The sequence below is a fragment of the Melozone crissalis genome, unplaced genomic scaffold, assembly GCF_028551555.1.
Source record: "Melozone crissalis strain CALT ecotype California unplaced genomic scaffold, PUWL_Pcris_2 ptg000016l_1, whole genome shotgun sequence".
Classification (NCBI taxonomy): domain Eukaryota; kingdom Metazoa; phylum Chordata; class Aves; order Passeriformes; family Passerellidae; genus Melozone; species Melozone crissalis.
The window spans coordinates 31,675,098-31,694,956 of NW_026535794.1; the positions used below are offsets into that span (position 1 = coordinate 31,675,098).

Genomic DNA, 19,859 nt, shown 5'->3' on the forward strand with positions numbered 1-19,859 from the left:
TTGATAAATTTAAAATAAAAACAATAGTTCTAAGTACAGATATTTTGTGAAGAGGCATCTGGAATAATTATTTGGAAGAATGGTGCTATAACATTGTATTGTACAACTGGGATGGTGTTGCTCCCATATTCAAGTATCATCTTCACCAAGAGTTGTTTCTGTCAAACACAGCTTGGAATAATGCAAGTAATAAGTGGAAAGGGAATTTTAGGTGTTCTTTCCTGTTTTCTTTTGTAGTTTCTTGATTTTTTAGCCACTTACACTAACAGTTTTGCCTTACATGTGTATATATATTTCTTCTGAAAGAAAATAGAGTTATAATCCCTAAATTCATAATTTGATAAACTTCTTAATTATTTCTCTTCTTTCAAGTGCATTGACTAGGCAACTAGAAAAATACCAAAACCATAATATAAGAAAAGACTACATTCCTAAAGAAGACTTAGCTGTTCACTGCCTGAATTTTTTTATAACTAGTATATCTCCATTTGCCCTCAGCACAACTAAGTCTAGTTAACTAAGTGCTCATTCTCTGTCTCTAAAAAAGCTGTAGCCAACAGCAGAAGTGAAGGTGATATAAAGGGATGCAGGGTTATCTTTCACTCAATAACATTTAATTTATTTCTTTTGCAAAGAGAAAGAAATATGTGAGAGGGATCAGTCTTTGTCTGAAAAACATTAAATGTTTAGGAGAAGTATTTTGCTGATCTTCACTGTAGAAATGATAATTTTCTGTCAATTACAAGGGGAAAAGAAAGGATCTGCGTGAGTGTAAAGCACAAAGGATCTCTGTTTTTCACACTTTATAATAATAAAACAGTCAAGGTAACATCAGCACTTCTCTTTTCTTCACTCTCCTTCTAAAGAAGTGACTGATCTCTGCTTCAAGAAATGGTTCAAGCAACTGAGCTACCTCTAAGCCCTGTCTGTGATCACATTTATTTCCAAAGGCATACTGGATTCATAGGAAAAAAAGTTAACTTTCTCAAATTTGGTTTCATTAACCATTTTTTCAGTAAATAATGAAATTAGGTTTGGAATTCCTTATGCTTTGTAGAAGTTTTTGCATCAGGGAGGCAAAAGAATGAAATTTCAAGGACTCCAGAATAAAAACTTTTTATACATAGATATCTTGCCCATATTTTCCACCTCAGGGAAACACACAGATATACCGCTATAGTTTTTTCTCAAAACAGACATTTGCTACAGTATAATCATGCAGACAAAGATGTTTTTGTTTTGATACTGGGGGGGGTTTGTCACTGTTTTCATATACTCATCATTTAGGATTTATGTGGGAAAAAAAATAAAAGCTGCACTCAGTATCTCACTCTATGCAAACTGGAGACCTGCAAGGGTCGTTTACAAAAGGTAATTCAATTTACATTGGCAAAGAGGAAACATAAATTACAGCACACTGAAATTGTTTTCCTCATGCAAGACCTAATACAGACAAATCCTGACATTTTCAGATGGATTATGTTCAAAGACCATTGGAAGAAAGTACTTTGCATCTTTAAATTTTGTGAGTCAGATCTCTATGCTGGATGTACCTTTTGATAGTTTTAATTGAAAACCTGCATTGTTCTTCTGTAACATCTTCCTTCCTCCTGTCCTTTGCTGTATCTTCATTGCACAATACTGGATTAGATTCTCCACTCATCACATGAAGATCCTGAACTCATTTCTGCTGTAAGCTCACACTTTGGGTGACATAAAATGATGGCTAGTTTGAAACTATGAATTACTGTACCCACTCTGCCCATACAAATCAATTCAGTCATTTTGCTGACATTACAGAATATTAGACAAGCAAAAATGTGAGGACTGGTTTTAGCAGCTTCTAAAGCATTAACATCTATCATCTTGAAATAAGAGTTCTATTTTGTATATACCAAAAGATGATTTTTTTTTATATTAAAACATTTTAATAAAATATATATATTTTTATCCCACAGAGTTTTCTCATCAAATCTTTGGGATTTGATGAGCAGTTTGGGATAAACTTGTATCATTATTTATGTGAATTTTTGAGGCTGTGCTGTCCTTGTGATGTGTAGTTTTAGATTCTGTCATATGACAAACTATTTGCTGGATACATTTACATACTTTGAAGTGACAACCTTGAAGTGACTGACCCCAATTTGTATGCAGATCTGTGTCCTTTGTGAACCACAACTGCTTTTTGTTATAATGCCAAAGGGATTGCATAACCATGGATTTAAAACAAAATGGAGAGAAGTCAGATTTTTACAATAAATTGCACAGTGCTCCTGCAAGAAAAAAACTCAAGATGTTCTCCAAAACAGCCCTTTATGGCTTATTTTTGAATGCTTCTTCAAGGTTTAATTTACTCTTGGGAGATTTTCTTGTTTGTTTGTTTTTCTCTTTGCTGACACAAACAACTTTGTGCTGAGGTTGCTACAAAAATGAATGTATTTTTAAGCATGTCCATTCAAAAATAGTAAACAAACATATTTGTTTCTTTTTTTAATCAGGAAGTGAAGCAAACTTTATGTTAAAAGTTCGTCCTTTAGAGAAATACCCTGTGGATCTTTACTATTTAGTTGATGTCTCAGCCTCTATGCACAACAATATAGAAAAGTTAAATTCCGTTGGATTTGCTTTATCTAAAAAGATGGAAAATATTTCTCTTGATTTTCGACTTGGATTTGGATCCTATGTGGATAAAACTGTGTCACCCTATATTAGCATTCATCCAGGTAGAATCCATAACCAGTGCAGGTATGTAGTCTTTTTACATTACTGTAGCACAGAGACGTGTATTTAATGACAGAATATGCATTATACATATTTATTTTTAAAATTCTTCAGAATTTATCTTTTTTTCCTTGTACCACAGTTCTTTGACAAAGTTCCTAAGGAAATGCTGAAATTTTTTTACAGTGATTACTTCTGAAATACCTGATGAATGATTTCAGAAAAACTGTTTCTGTATCAGAAAAATGTGCTGTATTTTCTTTAGCAAAACAAGCCAAAACCCATGCTGCTTTGGTGATGTTTTGTATTTAATTTTAAATTCAACTGTTGTGGTTTTCATTATTTTGGATATGATACTTAGATTCATCACAAAGCTTTTACTTTCTGATCTAGGTACTTTGTAGTGTATGGTCATGTATTCATTAACTCTTTTATGATAATTCTACTTTTGTCAACATGATGTGGTTTCTTTCAGCACATTTAATGAACATAAGTGATTCTCTGATCTTCAGTTCTAATTTGAAGTAGCTCCTCTTTTAAATACAAAAGATGTTCTGGCCTGCATTTCTTTGTTCATGCCATGCCTTATATACCTTGGGTTCAACACTTACATAAAGTGAGGAATCACTTCCAAAACCCCCGGAGAACAAGATTATGCACAACAAACTCAGAGCTGTATAAATGATAGTAGTTGGAAAAGTGAATATTAATTCTTCATACTTTTTTGCTTGCCTTTCCTGGGAAGACATGATCCAAAGTTCTGTCAAGTCCCTAAGTACCCTTTGTGATTTCAGTGGGTTTTGAATTGGTTCCTGGTAGTGGAGTTCCTTCTAGAGATGTGACTACCTTTGGATAAAGCAGTCACCTAGCCCATCTATATATAGTGATTGGATATTGATTAGCTTTCCAAGGTCACAATGTATTTTGCCCAAGAGGAGACATCTGCAAAGGTATTAATCCTTTCAATGCCAGTTTCTCTTCTTTGACTGTACCTTGATTTGGAGGAGAGCAGGTTACAGTGTGGATGCAGTAGAAATTAAGAGTTGAAAGCTGCTCAGCACCTCTGGAATGGATGAGCTCTTCAAATTGTGCCATTAATCACATCTGGGAATGGGTCCCAGGTCAATGACCTGTACAAGTGCTGCTTCACTAGCTTACCTATGATAAAAATCAAACTTTCTCCCTTATGCATAATTTGAGAAAGTATAATTTGCTATGATGTTACTGAAAATGAATTTTCTCATCTATTTGATGAGGTAATTATTATTAATATCAGCATTAATTTTGTGTACAGTTATGTAACACTAGTGGAAATAGGAACTTAGATTTTGTTACAGTTCAATAGCCTGTGTAGCAACCTATTAAAAGATCTTATTGTTACAGCATGATAGTCCTTTCTCAGGATAATGAAAAGCAAAGTTGTACCACACTGTAGAGATTCCAGAAGGTTTCATATACTCCCTGAGATCATCCCATCCCTCTTGTTGAATTTGTTGTTCTGTATGAAACACTACATACATAATGTTAACATATTAACTAAGTTATTATATACACAATTCCATAAAATACAAGACAATGTACATTCTTTGTAGTTAATTATAACTACTTCCCACTGAACTTAATTTCACATGGACTTGCTCTTTTTTTCTGTAAGTGTTTCTTATTCTGTGCTACCTACACCTTCATTAATAGCAGGATTTTATGAGTTAATGGGGATTCAATACTTTCATTTCCTTCAAAGGAAAAATAAGTCTTTTTTATTTTTTCTGGTTTTGTACAGTGATTACAATTTAGATTGTATGCCTCCTCATGGTTATATTCATGTGCTATCCCTGACTGACAATATAGCAGAATTCAGAAATGCAGTGAATAAACAAAAAATATCTGGGAATATTGATACACCTGAAGGAGGTTTCGATGCGATGCTCCAAGCAGCTGTATGCCAGGTAAGGAAGCAGCTTATTTACAAAAGAGTAAAGAAATAGTAATTCATGCACTATTTATATATATATATAGAGAGAGAGAGAGAGAGAGATAAACTGGTGGTCAGTGTTCCTGAATTCAAAAAGCCAGTGCTATGCCTGATAATACTAAGATTTTTTTCTTCATTTTCCATTATTTCCCCCTTAAGTAAAAATTTCCAATTGAAACTGAAAAAGGAGAGCATGAGGGAACATATTTCAGTATTGGTTAGGGATGTTCAATTTCTGGCTTTAACCAGCCTAACCAACATAGGATGGATGATGAAAGCAACTGTTTCTTGTTTTAACAGACACATGTATGAATTTCAGTCAATTACATAATTAGTTTCATAAATCATTAAAGCACTGCTTGTGTTCCTCAATGAAGACATACCATTTGACATTTCTGCTCCTTAAGAACTTGAAAATTGAAGATGTTTTACTTAACTGCTTGTGTAGATAAGGATAACACAAGAACTTCTATGTTCTCAGCTTTTAAAATTTTCAAATTTTAAAACAGTACAAATCAACTAAAAATTAACTTTTGTACATTGATAAAATGTCATCACAGTCTGTCCCATGCAGAAAAGGATAGAAAAGATCTGCATGGATAAGTCTCGACCTGTAAGTATATTAGATAGCAAGAGTTTGTTTTGCTCTAGAGAGCTATTCTTTGTTATTGTTTTTCTTCTTATGCATATTAATGCAATACAAATTTTGAAATTTTGCTGATTCATGGGTTTGGTAATGCTCTATAAAATATTCAACTTATATTCAAATCACAGGCTTGGCTTGTTTCTCATCTGTTAGAATAATGTCTGGACAATTGTTTTATCTTGTCCATCTTCACACTATTTTTCTGTACAGTACAATATCTCAAGAACAAAAAGTAATCCAAACTATGCTAAAAATGGATAGTTTGGTCCAATTTTATTTTCAAATTTTGATGAGCAGGTAAGTAAAAACCACGCTTTATAAACACTGTGATTGAAACTGTTACAAAGAATTATTCTGGAGCTTTGGAAAAATTCCTAAAAATTCAGTGTTTCTCACTGGACACATTCCTCACTTATGACATGTGAGTTCTAGAGTAATATATGCTTCCAAGAACAATAGAATGGAAACATTCATGAGAGTATGGAGGCTTTCCTGGTAAGTGAATTGTGAACTGAAATGGATGGGAAGAATGTGCAATTCATAATGACCATCATGAACTATAAATTATATTAATGTGCACTCATTTTGCCTACAATAGACCTTTATAACTTGCTCCATCTTGCTTTAGCCAATACATCAAAGTTGCAAGTAACAGGTTAGGACATGGAGCTGCTTCAAAATTTAGATTGTTGTGACATATGTAGGTAGGAATCATAGAATCACAGAACATCTCAATTCAGAAGGGACCCATAAGGATCATTGAGTCCAACTCCCTGCTCCTCACAGCATTACCTAAAGCTAAACAAGTCTCAAGATGACAAAGTCAAATGATGGAGTCTTAGGAGAAGAGGTTTTTACAGTGCTGGAGGAGAATTTGGAATGATTTAAGACAAATCCTGTTTACAAATAAAACTTAAAATACTCCTTCTTTAGAGGGATCCTGTCTTGGAGTGTCTGAGAGAGACTGATGCCTAAAGTACAAGTTGGAAAGACATGACACCCCTCTGTACTTGTTATTCTTGCTGGCTTGAGACATTTAATCTCCATTCAGAGAGAGTAGAGAGTGAGCCTGAGAAGAGAGCTAAATTCCTCTCCATGAAGAAAGGAAGGCAGAGAGTAAATCACAAAACCTGGCTGAGTACATGGACTGTATGCAGGTTCATGTTTCACATGAGAATCATAGAGATTCTGTGTCATAAGAAGGAGATAAAATGGAAGCAATGAAAAAGTAGATGGAATAAGCAAGACAGGGAATAATGAAAAATCATATGATGTGTTTCCTGTGTGCCTCAGAAATTTGATTATAATCAGGGAGATAAATGTTTTGAAAATACAATTTGGCATCTCTAAATTGATTTAGGTATAAGTTTACCCTGCTGCATCCTTCAAATCACCAAATTCCTTAAAGGCATTCAATTCACCCTTGAGGCTGCCATTTTGCTATCAATCCCCTAAGATGGTGAAAAAATGTAGCATTTTGCTGCTTAATAAGGAATTTCTCAATTTATAATTGCATTAAGTCCTTCAAACTTTAGTTTATTGATTTTTGATTGCATACTAATGCACTTTCCAGGAAATTGTGTAGGAAAAGAAAATTATAGAGTGATGAGAATATAAATCAAAGTAAAAATAGAACAGTGCCAAGTATCAATATGGATGAATGCATGTTTACTGAAAGTAATACTTCCTAGGACCCCAGAGGATTTTACAAACTGTGGGCTTTGCATTTGTACTTAATAGTGACATAGACAATGTGGCAGCTGTTATCAAGCCCTCAATATAAAGCATTACTGACATGTATAGTGAGACATGGCTCTTTAAAAAGCAAAGAAAATGGTAAATGGAAAAAAGCAAAGAAACTGGTAGATTTCAGATGTAATACATTATGTGTATTTCCACACAAAATGCTTTAAATAGCCTGGTCTAAATGCAATGCTGCCAGGCAGTGTAACATCTGGAAGGTGGTCTTTCATGTTAATTTTTCATTTTGTTGTTGATTACTTTAGAAAATAGGTAGCTGCTGCTTTCTTACACCTAATTTTGTTTTCTTTGTAGAGCCATATTGGATGGCGTAAAGAAGCAAAGCGATTGCTTCTTGTGATGACAGATCAAACTTCCCATCTGGCCCTTGACAGTAAATTAGCAGGAATTGTAATTCCCCATGATGGAAACTGTCATTTGAAAGATAATGTGTACATCAAAGCTACGAGTATGGTAAGGTATATGTCATGGATTTTGCCTTCAGAGAGGCAGTAGAAAACTGTTTAAAGGAGAGTTTTAGACTCCTCTCAAAACATTGCTTTTATTTCAGCTATTATAATAATATTATTCCAGTTAGGGAAGTTGTGAAATGAAGAATTGGTCACCTGGCATATTGACATTCATTTTGTGTGAACTAAAGTATTTTGGAGTTCTGAAAAAAAGGGTACACAGCAAAGAGGATATGTTGTGGTTTTGGTGTGAGTTTTTTATTAGCATCTCATAAAAATCACACACGTATTGTATAAAATATAAGTAAGAAGTGTGTGGTGTGATAACTTGCACAAGTAGAAGCTGGTAAGATGTAGGAGTTGTACAATCATGCTCACAAGACAAAGGTAGTGGCTACGGTTTATGGTCAGAGGATGCACAGGAGTGTTGGTTGAAAGGCTTGGTAAGAGTAAACCAGAGGGCATACAACAGCAAAGAGCTATCTCAAATGGATGGACAAGCATTAAATGCATTCAGATTTCACAGTGGAAAGCCAATGTGTGGTAATACAAACCTCTGCAAAAAGTTGCAGCAAATCTGATGTAGCAAAGTAAGATGCCTTCAACAGACTTTTTTAACTTTCAAAATATTTTCTTCAGTAATAGATAAAGTAGTTATAAGTGACTGAAGAAAGGAATTTTTCCTAAGAATTATAGGCTTCAACTGCTTTGGCTATTTTCTTAAATAAATATGAATTGTTTATTTAAGAAACATGAATCACTGCTTAATTGCAATGTAATCCCCAGAAAGCCAAAGTATGAGCTGTGACACAGTTAGAACACATTGAAGTTTTGTTCTCAGTGCTGGCTGCCCTTAGTTAAAGGGTACAGCCTGTGTTCAGCCAGAGCCAGCAATGTGAAAGTGAAGTCAGTGAGGGCTTGTGTAAGTGGGGTTAGACCTGAATGTAATCCTGGCAACTGTTATTTACAAGAATGGTGGAGCAGCAGGAAGAGGCTGCTGGCTGTTGTGCTATCATGAAATACAGGAGGTTTCTGGGAAGCAGTGAGTGTTTGGGACCTTGCTGAGCGGAGGAGGGAGATCAGTGTGTGCTAACAGGAAGGTTATTTAGATTTCCGTTTATCTGACATTCTTGCATTCATATACTCCCTCTGTCACCTCTTGGATATTTCCTCGCAGATGTCAGATTTTTTTTTTCCATTCTAATCAGCCTATTCAGTTTATTCTACTTAGAGCAGATAATCCTGAAACTTTTCTTTCCCAATGCAGAACATTCTCTGTTTTTCTTTCTTTTTAGTTTTCTTAGTTGCAGTGCTATAAATCAGAGAATATTTGCTCTGCTTATTCAATAGTTGCTAAAGGTACTTTTAGCAACAACTGGTAAGTTGCTAAAGGTACTTTTTGGTGTTCAGGATTCCTTTGATAACAAAGATATTTTCTGTTTCAGGAAAAAAAAACCAACAAACTGTATTTATTTTCTGTCCAACTTTGGGAATTAATTTCTGTTGCAACTGAAAAACTCACTAACGGAAAATACGGGCAAAATGAATATATTTCTATGCAGCTATGATAGATTGATGCTCACTGAAAAAAAGGTGTTTTTACTGATATTCTACATTCTGGTTTGATAGTTCATAATAGAACTTTCCCATATGGAACATGAAATCTCCATGATGACTGCTACTGATGTATTTTATGAGATTGGTTTTTTTAGCCACACAAATGAAATGACCTTGAAAGATGCTTATATCTGTGGTGGAACATTTAGAACCACATGTTTTCCGGCTGCTAACCCCTTTTTTTTAAAATATGTGCTAATTTTTGCATGCCCACATGTTAACAGTAGGCATCAACTTAGTACTAGGAATTGCATTTTCTGGAGCAGATTTGATGACAACACAATGGTGTCTGTAAGGGAAGATGTGCTGGTTTCTTGCTTTTATCCTCTCATCCATGGTAGGTGTGATTATTTTATTTATAGATATCCAACTTCAAATGAGTGAGTGAAATCAGAGGGCTGAAATAACTATTTGATACTTAAATGAAATATCATGAAAGTCTGTCAGTCTTTTAGAAAACGTAATATGAAACATATTTTTGGATTTTTTTGGTATCAATACAATTTTGTTTGGCTGTGCTAAATTAAAGACTTCTGCAATTACATTGTTTTCCTGCTTTGATTCTTAGCTTTGGGTAATCATGAGAAGATTGTATTTTGGCATATTTTTATTTCTTACTTGAGCCAGTTTAGAGGACTTTGCTTTATTTATTTGAACAAGCTTAGACATCAGAAATGTTTCCACTTAGACAATTTTTCTGCATGTTTCTTTCTAACTTCTGCTAAGCAGTCACAGAAGGGTCAGCAAAAAAAATGCATGATAGGAAAGAAATCTAATCTCTTTTAATTAGATCTGCACTTGGTTAACTCTGTTTCTGAAATACTTAACATTTGCATTTGTTATCTTCTCAGCTTAACCAAGTAAGTTAAAATAATAAAATGAATTATGCAATTGAAACAAGAGAGATGATCTAAAATTAAAGTACATTTACCTGAGCAGTAGTGGGAAGAGATAAGATGAAAACACAAATTACAGCAAGGTTTTCACAGCAAGCAAAGTAAGGCTCCATGAGTGGCCACTGGTACCTTATGTGATCTCTACATACTTAAAATTGAAATGCTAGTGTGGGTCTGTTGATGCTTTGGGCTTTGTTTGGTTTTGGTTTTTGGTGTTTTTTTTATTCTATTCAATTCTAATAAAAATAAACCAGAAGCTGGACACTCTGGAGAGCTATTGATGACAAGTACATGGAAGTTCAGCCTTCCTTGTGAGCAGAGGTAGTCTGGGGATCCTGTCTCTGCAGCCCTTGCATGTCTGTGGGTGTCATAACCTCCATCTGAGTAAGTTTTTGTTTTATGAAGGCTTGGAAAGCTATTTCTGATACTCCTGATGCCAGAGTTCAGCCAGTAGCTGCAGAGTTGCTGAGGAGCCATTCTGCTGTAATTCAGGCAGATCTAGTATCATGTGCTAAGCCAGAGGACTGACTTATTTTGCCAGCATCTCATGATCTCTTGGTACTACCCCTGTCATTCCCACATTTATGGTGCAGGAGGAGTTTGCAGAACTTCTGGCTTCACTCGTGTCCTGGGACCACTTGGTGTGTCTGTGGTCTGCCAGCCAATTGGCCTGTAGGGTTGTGCAGCACAGTGGAGGCCCCACCACTGTGCTCTGTGCCATGGAGAAGGAAGGAGGGCTTAGCACTGTGTGGTAGGCTACTCTCTCTAGCTGGAGCTGTAAGAAGGCCTGTTTGATACTGTGTTATCTACCTTTTATCAGTTATCTTAAGAAACATAATCTTTTACCAAAGCATTGAAACATTGAGAGAGGAATGTACCCTGGCCAATATCAAACTGCACCAAGAAACTCTTTTGTTCTCTCTGTACGTTATACAGGCTCTTTATAATTGTGCAATATGATGGAAAATGGATTTTGCTCTCTTGCATAAGATTCTCTTTGTCTCAGTTGTCTTGCTATTCAGATTATTGCTAGTAGGGCTGTTGACTTGCAGGGTCTCTTAAGTAAAAAGGGACAATCTGAGGAGAAAGAAATTGTTCAGGGTAACAGACTGTGTTTGTGCAAGAGAGAGACAATAGGGGGGGAAGATGATGAAAAATACAAGGAAAAGAAAGAGCAAACTATGTAGGGGATAAAGGTTGAAGTAGCTGACGTAAGTGGAGGTGTCCAGATGAAATCTTTTCAAGTGGAATCACAGGCCAAAACCCCAGTCACTTCTTTCTTTTTAGTAATGAATTTTAACTGTTGAATTTACTGGAGAACTGTTGAATACTTCTTGAGAAGTATTCATTTAAGGCTGGTTAATAAGTGGTGATTTTCAGATACAGTTTGGTTTGGAGTTCTGGAGCTGAAGGGATCTCCCGTTACCCCACGTGTACAAAGCCCATTGGGACCACACAGACACCCTTGAACTTGCCCAGATCTTGGATGAAGAGGTAGCAACACAGCTCTTGTTCTCAAATCCATGTCAGATCTCTTAATCAGAAGTGTAGAAGAGCAGGTCATTGGCACAGGACAGGCTGTCATAGGTACTCCAGCAAATAAAACAATGCATTACTGAGGAGAGCTGTGAAACTCATGCCATCTTCTTCAAGCACAGGTGTGGTTAAGAAAATGTAGCAGGTCATCATGGTGAGGACTAGAGTCATCAGCCCTTAGGTAGGTCTTGAACACACCAAGGAGAAAGCTGTCAGTTTTACCCTCCTTTGTGTGCCCAAAAGCACACCTCATCTCAGTGCTTCATGTTTTACTTTCTCCCTGGCTTTTGCACAAGAACCCCCCTATTATTCCCTGTTCTTCCAGATGGACCATATCCTATCAATATTTCTTTAAGCATAAGACTGAGACCAACAAAATAATACTGTAGAGTCGTCCCAATGTGCAGCAGATCAACATAGATGGCTACAGATAACCCTAGCTGATGCCCTGATGATTTTTTTTTTTTATTGTTTATTAGGATGGCCCATCCTGGTTTTGATATCAGTCTACCATTCTCTGTACGTTTGGGAGTTACAGTTGGATTGGAATCAATCCAATTTGACTGATTTGAAAAACTGTAATGTGTCACATATGAAATATAAGATTTTTCCTATTAATCTGCAATCTTCTCTTTCCTGTTGTATTTTGCAGGAGCATCCATCTCTTGGGCAGCTCTCTGAAAAATTGATTGACAATAACATCAATGTTATTTTTGCTGTTCAAGGAAGCCAGTTTCATTGGTATAAAGTAGGTTAGAAACCTGTTTTCTTTTTTTAATTCTGAAGGCACAATATTTATACTTAAAACTGTGCATAAATTATTTCTTTTTCATAGGATCTGTTACCTCTCTTGCCTGGTACTGTTGCAAGACAAATAGAATCCCAAGCAGCAAACATCAATGATTTGGTGGTAGAAGCCTATCAGGTATGAGGAGAGTGACATGTTCTATGTAATATTTGTACATTTTTCATCTTTTATAGCCTGAAGTTGGAATTTCCAGGATCTCGTCTTCCAACTGAAGTCTGCAAGGATACATTCCGTACTTTTCCTAATGTCCAGGTGGATAGGTGATGCTATCTTTTGATAGCTCTCCAAGTCCCAGGCAGTCAGGGTCTCAAAGCCAAGAGCTTCTCGTTTTTAATTTCTAAGGATGCTTCTAAATATTGTATTTGGTTTTCTGTATCTGTTGCTATGTCACTTCAAAAGATGGTTTATTTGTTTGAATTTTGGCACCTCAGATCTTTAGTTACAGACCAGACACCACTGTCTAGGCACCATATAAATTCAGAGCAAAAGCCTAATGCAGTATCTGGAGAGTTCTGCAGCATAATTTTTAGAAAACAGACAAGAAATGGGAATTTACAAGGAGGTCGTTTTAGAACAGTGGATATTGTCAAAAGCAGTATCTATACTGTAAAAAGCAGAGTAATTACTTGAGGGTTTTAGGCATGGAAGTGAAGAGTTTTGATAGAATTTGGGAGAGAAAAATGGAAATGGCTTTGTGAACTCTTGCTTGGAATCATCAATTGAACGTAATAGTTTGAGAAAGAGAAAGTAATAGTATGGGAAATACCATAAAGTCATTTTCCACACATGATTGACACAAAATGGCAGTTTGAAAGTGAAACAGGCATGTTGTTAATGAAGGAAAGACAGTGTAAACAGCTTTGATAATGAAGCCAAGAAATAGACATTTGAGGTACCAGAGCATGGGGGGCCCACAGAGCAGCATCTGAATGAATGTGATGGGTTGCATGGTTGAATGCTGTTAAGTTGTGCAGTTACACACAAACATTCTGTTTCAGAAAGCTGAAATCTCAGCTTCAAAAGTATATGCAAGGTATCCACATGTATCACTTTTTTTTTTAATTTGTTAGATTTGGGAGGCTGAAATTATCCATTTTACTTGCTTAACCACAGAATCAAGCAATTTGCTTTCAGCAAATTGGCTATAATGAAGAGCAAGCCCCCACGTCTGTTCCTAATTCATAGAGTGCTTTTGCATACACTTTTCTCACTGTCACGTTGGAGACTTTGGGAGAAAGGCAAACACATTCAAAAGCAGAGTTTAGGGGTAGTCAAATTGCAGAGAAGTTCTCACTGGTATTTTATTTCCTCTTATAAAGTCAAGAGATCTCATTTTAAATATGGAGGTTTGCAGGAAGTTGCTGGCATAGAATTTTGAAAATTGTAGTCCTTTTGTATGTCAATTTTACACTGTCCTTCCTAAATTGAAACACAGTTCTTACTCAGTGCAGGGCAAACATTCAAGGGGAAGAAATGAAATTTTATGATGCAATTACTTTGTTCAATACAAGATTCAGTGGGACTTTCCTGGTCCAGCCACCCTCAGTTTGCTTTAGCTTTATTTTCATTTTTTAGACAATGACTTTCTTCCCATTCTAACCTTCATTGGATTTCACAATTTGAGCTTTTTATCATAGTTTTAGGGGCATTTTACTATATAAACACATGGTGAAGAGGTCTTGAATGTGTTGCATTCTAGGAAAAAAAGGACTTAGATAAGAAAATAAATTTAGTGTTGATATTCAGTGACAGTGGGCCTCTTTCACTCTTGTTCCAGGCAGGGAAACCTTAGCCTTAGCTATGGAAAACCCTGGCTGAAAATCCCTGGCTAAAAAGCCAAGGATGAGTCACTAATTTTCAAAAAGTTACTACTAAGATAAACATGTGTTAAGATTCATATAATTGCGTTTCCATTTGTAGCAGTAAAAATATCCCACTAAACTTATTTTTAATAGTAATATGACAGGAATTTTAAAAATCCCTCTGTGCAATTTTCAGCTCATAAATTTGTACAGAGCTTTAATAAATTTTTAAATGGTCAAGAAGTGTTTCTTCTTTGAAGGAAGCAGGATTTTAGGTCATGTAGTAAATACAAGTTACAAAGTAGTTGCTTTTTCATTATTTTTTATTGCAAAATCGGCCAATTGCTGGCTTTTATAGTCTTAGTTTACCCAGAAAAATCAGTAAGAATAATCCCAATAGCCTTTAGGTCACCCTAAGGTTTGTTCAGAGAAAAATTTTCTAAGATAAATGCAAAATATTAGAAGTTTTCAAAGTGTCAAGTCAATTAGAAAACTTTTCTGCTGGATAACAGTGGTTCTATGTATGTTTACTGTTGTATTTTAGGTGTATGGCTAAAAGCCAGCGTAGACTCAAACAATGAGCAGTTTTTGTTGCACATGGTTGTTGGAATAGATTTTCAAATTGTGAAAAATGCAGTCTCAAAACCATGTTAGCAAAGCTGAAAACATTTTTATCTGGAAAACCTAATCCTCTTTATCAGAATTACCAGTTCACTGGTTGTGTATATTTGGAATGTAATTGGGTCTCTACATAGGAAACAAAGCTTTAATTCATTCCTTTATTCACACAGACAAGCTTTCTTCATTTTTAGTCAGACATAGGAGCCATACTTGGTGTTAGTCACTAATGTACATTATATTTTGAGATGCAGTGCAATTAAAACTTGTTTTCTGCTTACAGAAACTAATCTCTGAAGTGAAAATTCAGGTGGATAACCAGATCCAAGGTCTTCATTTCAATATCACTGCGATCTGTCCTGATGGAAGTAAAAAACCTGGCATGGAAGGATGTAAAAATGTGGGATATAATAAAGAAGTATGTTGATAGTTCTCATTCTTCAAGGAACTGGAATACTTATTTTTCTGTTTGGTTGGGTTTCAATGGTGTGAAATCTTCTAGGGATTTACTTAAACTGAAAATGGATTTATGTGATTAATGATCACAGGCTCTCTATTATTCTCTGGGTTTATTTTTCCTGAATCTTATTTTAATTCTCACTAATCCTGTGGAACTAAGGCTCAAAGCTTTTCCTGAAAGCTAACGTCCATTAAAACTTTCCTTCTTTGTCCTCCACTGAGCACAACCACCACATCCATTGTGATGAAATCTGTACGTAAAGAGGTTGAAAGATAATCACCCAGTGGAAAAAAATCACTGGAATTTGTGTTCCTTGGGACTAGATGTCACCTTTCTCTCTTCTTGCTTTGGTAGTCTTCCTGCACAATCAGGGTTGTGGATAACTAGTTTATTCTTTAAACCAAATTAATAAAATAATTTATTCCCATTTGAATTGGTGGCACCTACTGAATGAAACAGATCATCATGCACCATGAAAATGCAGGGGAAGATGTCTGGCTGAGGTAAAGAACATGGTTTTCTTCCCAGAAAAACTTCTCTGTGCCTTAATATATTCATTTAATTTCTTGGACTACTGGAGTAATTCTTTTCACTTGCCAGGAAGAAGTCTGTGTTTCTAGAGAGCAGGGTCAAGGAGTTCTTTCCTGCTTGACATGTACATATGTCTCAGCTAGTGTGAGAAATAGCTTATGTCTGTGTGTAGAAATAGCAAAACAAATTAAATGTGTGAATTGTAACGTAAATTTGAATGTATTTTATGTTCTTCTGAATTTTGTCTGCATGCTGCTGATTGTAGCTTCTACAGTTTACAGGAGATTTGCTGTTTTTGTTCTTAAAGCATCTTTTCCCCTCTGTTGGTCCCTGGACATGTCATAAGACACAGGACTGGAATTTGTTCTGTTTAATGAAAAGAAAAATATTTATATCTGTTTCTTTTTAATAAAAGCCAAGCCAGTTGATTGTAAAAGATTGCATGTGGTCCTAAACCTCTACGGCTGTTGAAAATGAGCCATCCTTAAGAGATTAATTTATTTTAACCGTAAATCCTTCTTTCAGTATTTGTTTACAGACAAAATGCTTTTCCTTAATTCTCACATTCCTTTCATTGTCTAATCCTTCTTCCTTCCTTTTCTTACCAAAACACAAAGTGGATTAAATTCTGGAAGAATCCTGTGGCCTCTTCAGGGTGCAAAACTAACTTTGGCTATTAGCAAGTGTCATGGTGTTGTAATTATTTAGTCACCACAGGCTCAATCTGTCTGCTGCTGTGTTCAGAATCAAATTTCACGACTCATATGCACAACATGATTTTCCCTTCCCTCCCATTTCCCTGCAATTCTTCCAGTACTGTTTTGTACATGAAGATGATGTTTTCTGGCAGGGCTCTGTGTTGAATAAATCACATTCCTTAGCTGCAGCCTATCCTCCCCACATGATATGCACCTGCTGTATGAATCAATTCCTTTATAGCCACACTTTTGCCCTGCAACCCAAGGGAAGAAATCTCAATGCATGGAGAGTGTAGGCTGCTGAGGGGTTATGTGTGTAGTGGCACATTTGAGAAACGAGAAGAAAAGCAAAGGGTGAGACAAAGCCTGTGTGCCCCCTCAATATGACATTAAGTGCATGTTTCTGCACAGCATTCTTCTCCTGTTGTCCGTGTGGGCAGCCTCAGCCCCACTTGCCACAAAGCCACCATTGTCCCCAGGGGCTGGGTTGTTCTCGTGTGGGGGCGCAGCGGGAGGGAGAGACAGTGATGAGAGATGAATGGCCTCAGTATTTGCGGGTAGTTTCAGCCTCATATGTAATCAGTGTCTCGGGGTTTCTCCTTTTTTATTTGGAAATCTTTATTTTTTGGTAGTAAAGATTAAAGGTACTTGCTTCTCTTGTGTTCCTCTCTCACTTTTTCCTCGTGGTTACATTTTCTTTATGAGGAAATGAGAAAGAGTTGCTTTGCATCAGGAAGCTGAAAAAATTCAAAACTTTAGAGGGAATACCCCGTCAGAAGTGTACTGGACAAAAAACCCCAAAAAATACTTGTAAAATACAAGATTGATATCTAGTGTGTCAGACATGGCAGAGCTGTCAAAAACTTTTAGGGATGATTGATGGAAACTCTATGGCAATCACCTAACTACAAAAATGGTCCTTAGTCCTGTGCTAGAACTGCAAAAAGCCATGACAGCTGCTGCTGCAGTGGGCACTGCTGGGATGAGAACTTGGAGGATGGTGGTGATGGTCATGACATGGCCTGGAGCTAGGCACTGGGTCCACGGAATTGAGAAAAGTAGCTGCTAACATGTGAACTGTTTCTGTGTTTCAGTAGGGGTAGCCAGGGCCATCCAAAAATCTATGTGGTTTATGTGTGCATGACCAATTCTGCAGCAGGACGTTCATTATAGATTCTTTTTATGAAGAGTATCTCTGTTTCTGTTTGTGTATTGTCTTGCTCAATCTAGTCCCAATTCTTACCTAAATATTCCTGTGATATAACAGAATATACATGTTAAATAATTAGAGCAGGATGATGATGATGATATTTCTATTTCCATTTAATTTGTATTAAACTTGTCTTTTGCAACTATGCTTTCTTAACTTGAAAAGTGGACTTCCTCTATTATTAGGATTTTACCTATATTTGTGATGCCTATCATTACTAATATATAATGTTTGAAAAGTGACCACTGTGTATTTTGCTATTATCAGCTAGTGCACATTCATACACAATATAAGATTCTGCTTTATTTATGTGTTAAAATTTTTAAACAAGTGTAAGCAAGAAAATAATAATACTGTTAAATCCATCTTTATTTCTTCTTAGGTACTTTTCAATGTATCAGTTACAATGAAAGGATGTCATACAAGTGGAGGAAGAAAATATGTCATACTTAAGCCTATTGGTTTCAATGAAACTGCCATTGTCAATGTGCAGCAAAGCTGTGCCTGCCAGTATGGAGACAGCACAGGGCACAAAGGAGTGTGGGCTGATGAAACTTCTCCTGACAGCAAACAGTCCCCGTGCACTGACAGTGACTGCAGCTCTAACAGAGACACACTTCCCTCAGAGAAGTGCAGGCAACACCAGGACCAACCCATCTGCAGTGGTCAAGGAAATTGCATAGATGGAAAATGTTTCTGCTACAAAAACAAGCTAGGCAAGGTGTATGGCAAGTACTGTGAAATGGATGATTTTTCCTGCCCCTATCACCAGGGAAACTTATGTTCTGGTAAGTTGCAGTGTTTCTGTCTGTATTTTCTTGGTTTGTTTTGTTTTCTGAGGCTACTTTACATGATGCAGCTGAAAACAATGATATGAGGCTGTCAAGAACTAGAACTGTTTGTGCAGAATTAGTGTGGGAAATGTCCTGAACATCCTGTTAGGAATTCACACTCCTGGACTCTCTTCACCACAGGCATACTGTCTTCTAAATTTCACCACCATTTTCTAGGGGATAGATTGATTTTTGTCCAAATTTAGCTATTTTAATATTTAAATCTCAAAATTCTTAATAAGCAATGATACTAATTTCTCAAACAAAAAATAACATTATTCCAGGAAGCTAGTTGATACATTTCAGTATAATGGAAATATGAGATACTGAGAGATTAGGAAGTGATCATAGCTTCCAGTTGAGGTTCTGATTTTCTACCACCCTGAATTAGTCCTGTGAGACGTACAATGGCACTTGATTTCAAATACTGGTATAAACAGGAACAATGTAGGGAATGCCTGCTTCACAAAGGAGACTCTTAGTGAAACAGAGTTGTTAGAAATTTTCATTCTTTTTGTAGTCCACTTTATGGTAGGGAAGAGGAAATAAAGAAAAAAAAAAGAAAATGGAAATTGAAATAGAAATGGAAATGGAAGTGGAAAATGAAAAGGAAGGAAAGAACCTGGCCTGTGCACATGAACTTTATACTCTTTCTTCCACTGAAACTTGCTGTTTATTTGAATGGAATGTTGTCTTGCTAATGAGAAGTTTGCTTAGTTTGCCTGAAGACTATTTTCTTGGTCATTGTGTAATTCCTAATCTCCATTGTTTTGATCCAAAGCAAAAGAGCAGAATTTTAGTTAAAGGTTTTAGGGTGACATCATAGTAGCAACTTATGCTCAACTTAACAATGAACAGCAGCCTTCAATATTGATCATGCCAGTAACTTCAGTCCAAGTTTTTGTTAAGTTAAAAACTAATTAGAAAGTCCAGGTCTATGCTCTGTTCAAGGTAAAGCACAAGCAACGCAAATGTATCCATCAAAAATTTGTTTTCTGTGTTTTCATGGAAGCATATGACTCCAGACTCTCTGTGTTGTAGGTAATGGTGAATGTGAAGGTGGTAAATGCAAATGCTTTGCTGGCTGGGAAGGTGATCGTTGTGAGTGCTCATCACAATCAGCAAAGCACTGCCTGAATTCAAAGGGCCAAATTTGCAGTGGAAGAGGAAAATGTGTATGTGGAAAGTGTGAGTGCACAGACCCAAGAAGCTTTGGCCGTTTCTGTGAATATTGCCCTACTTGTAACAAAGCCTGTGAAGAAAACTGGTATGTTTCTTGTGCTAGACTTGACTTTTTCACT

The 19,859-nt window shown here is 36.2% G+C and overlaps 1 protein-coding gene across 1 annotated transcript in view; it reads left to right on the forward strand.

The window, feature by feature from the left end:
- ITGB8 (integrin subunit beta 8) overlaps positions 1–19,859 on the forward strand; it is a 42,333-nt gene that overhangs the window by 17,555 nt on the left and 4,919 nt on the right. The window contains exons 4-11 of the mRNA XM_054273786.1: positions 2,499–2,745; positions 4,502–4,667; positions 7,395–7,553; positions 12,251–12,346; positions 12,434–12,523; positions 15,110–15,244; positions 18,108–18,513; positions 19,600–19,825. Of these exons, the coding sequence (XP_054129761.1) occupies positions 2,499–2,745; positions 4,502–4,667; positions 7,395–7,553; positions 12,251–12,346; positions 12,434–12,523; positions 15,110–15,244; positions 18,108–18,513; positions 19,600–19,825 (1,525 nt within the window). The remainder of the gene's footprint in view (positions 1–2,498; positions 2,746–4,501; positions 4,668–7,394; positions 7,554–12,250; positions 12,347–12,433; positions 12,524–15,109; positions 15,245–18,107; positions 18,514–19,599; positions 19,826–19,859) is intronic.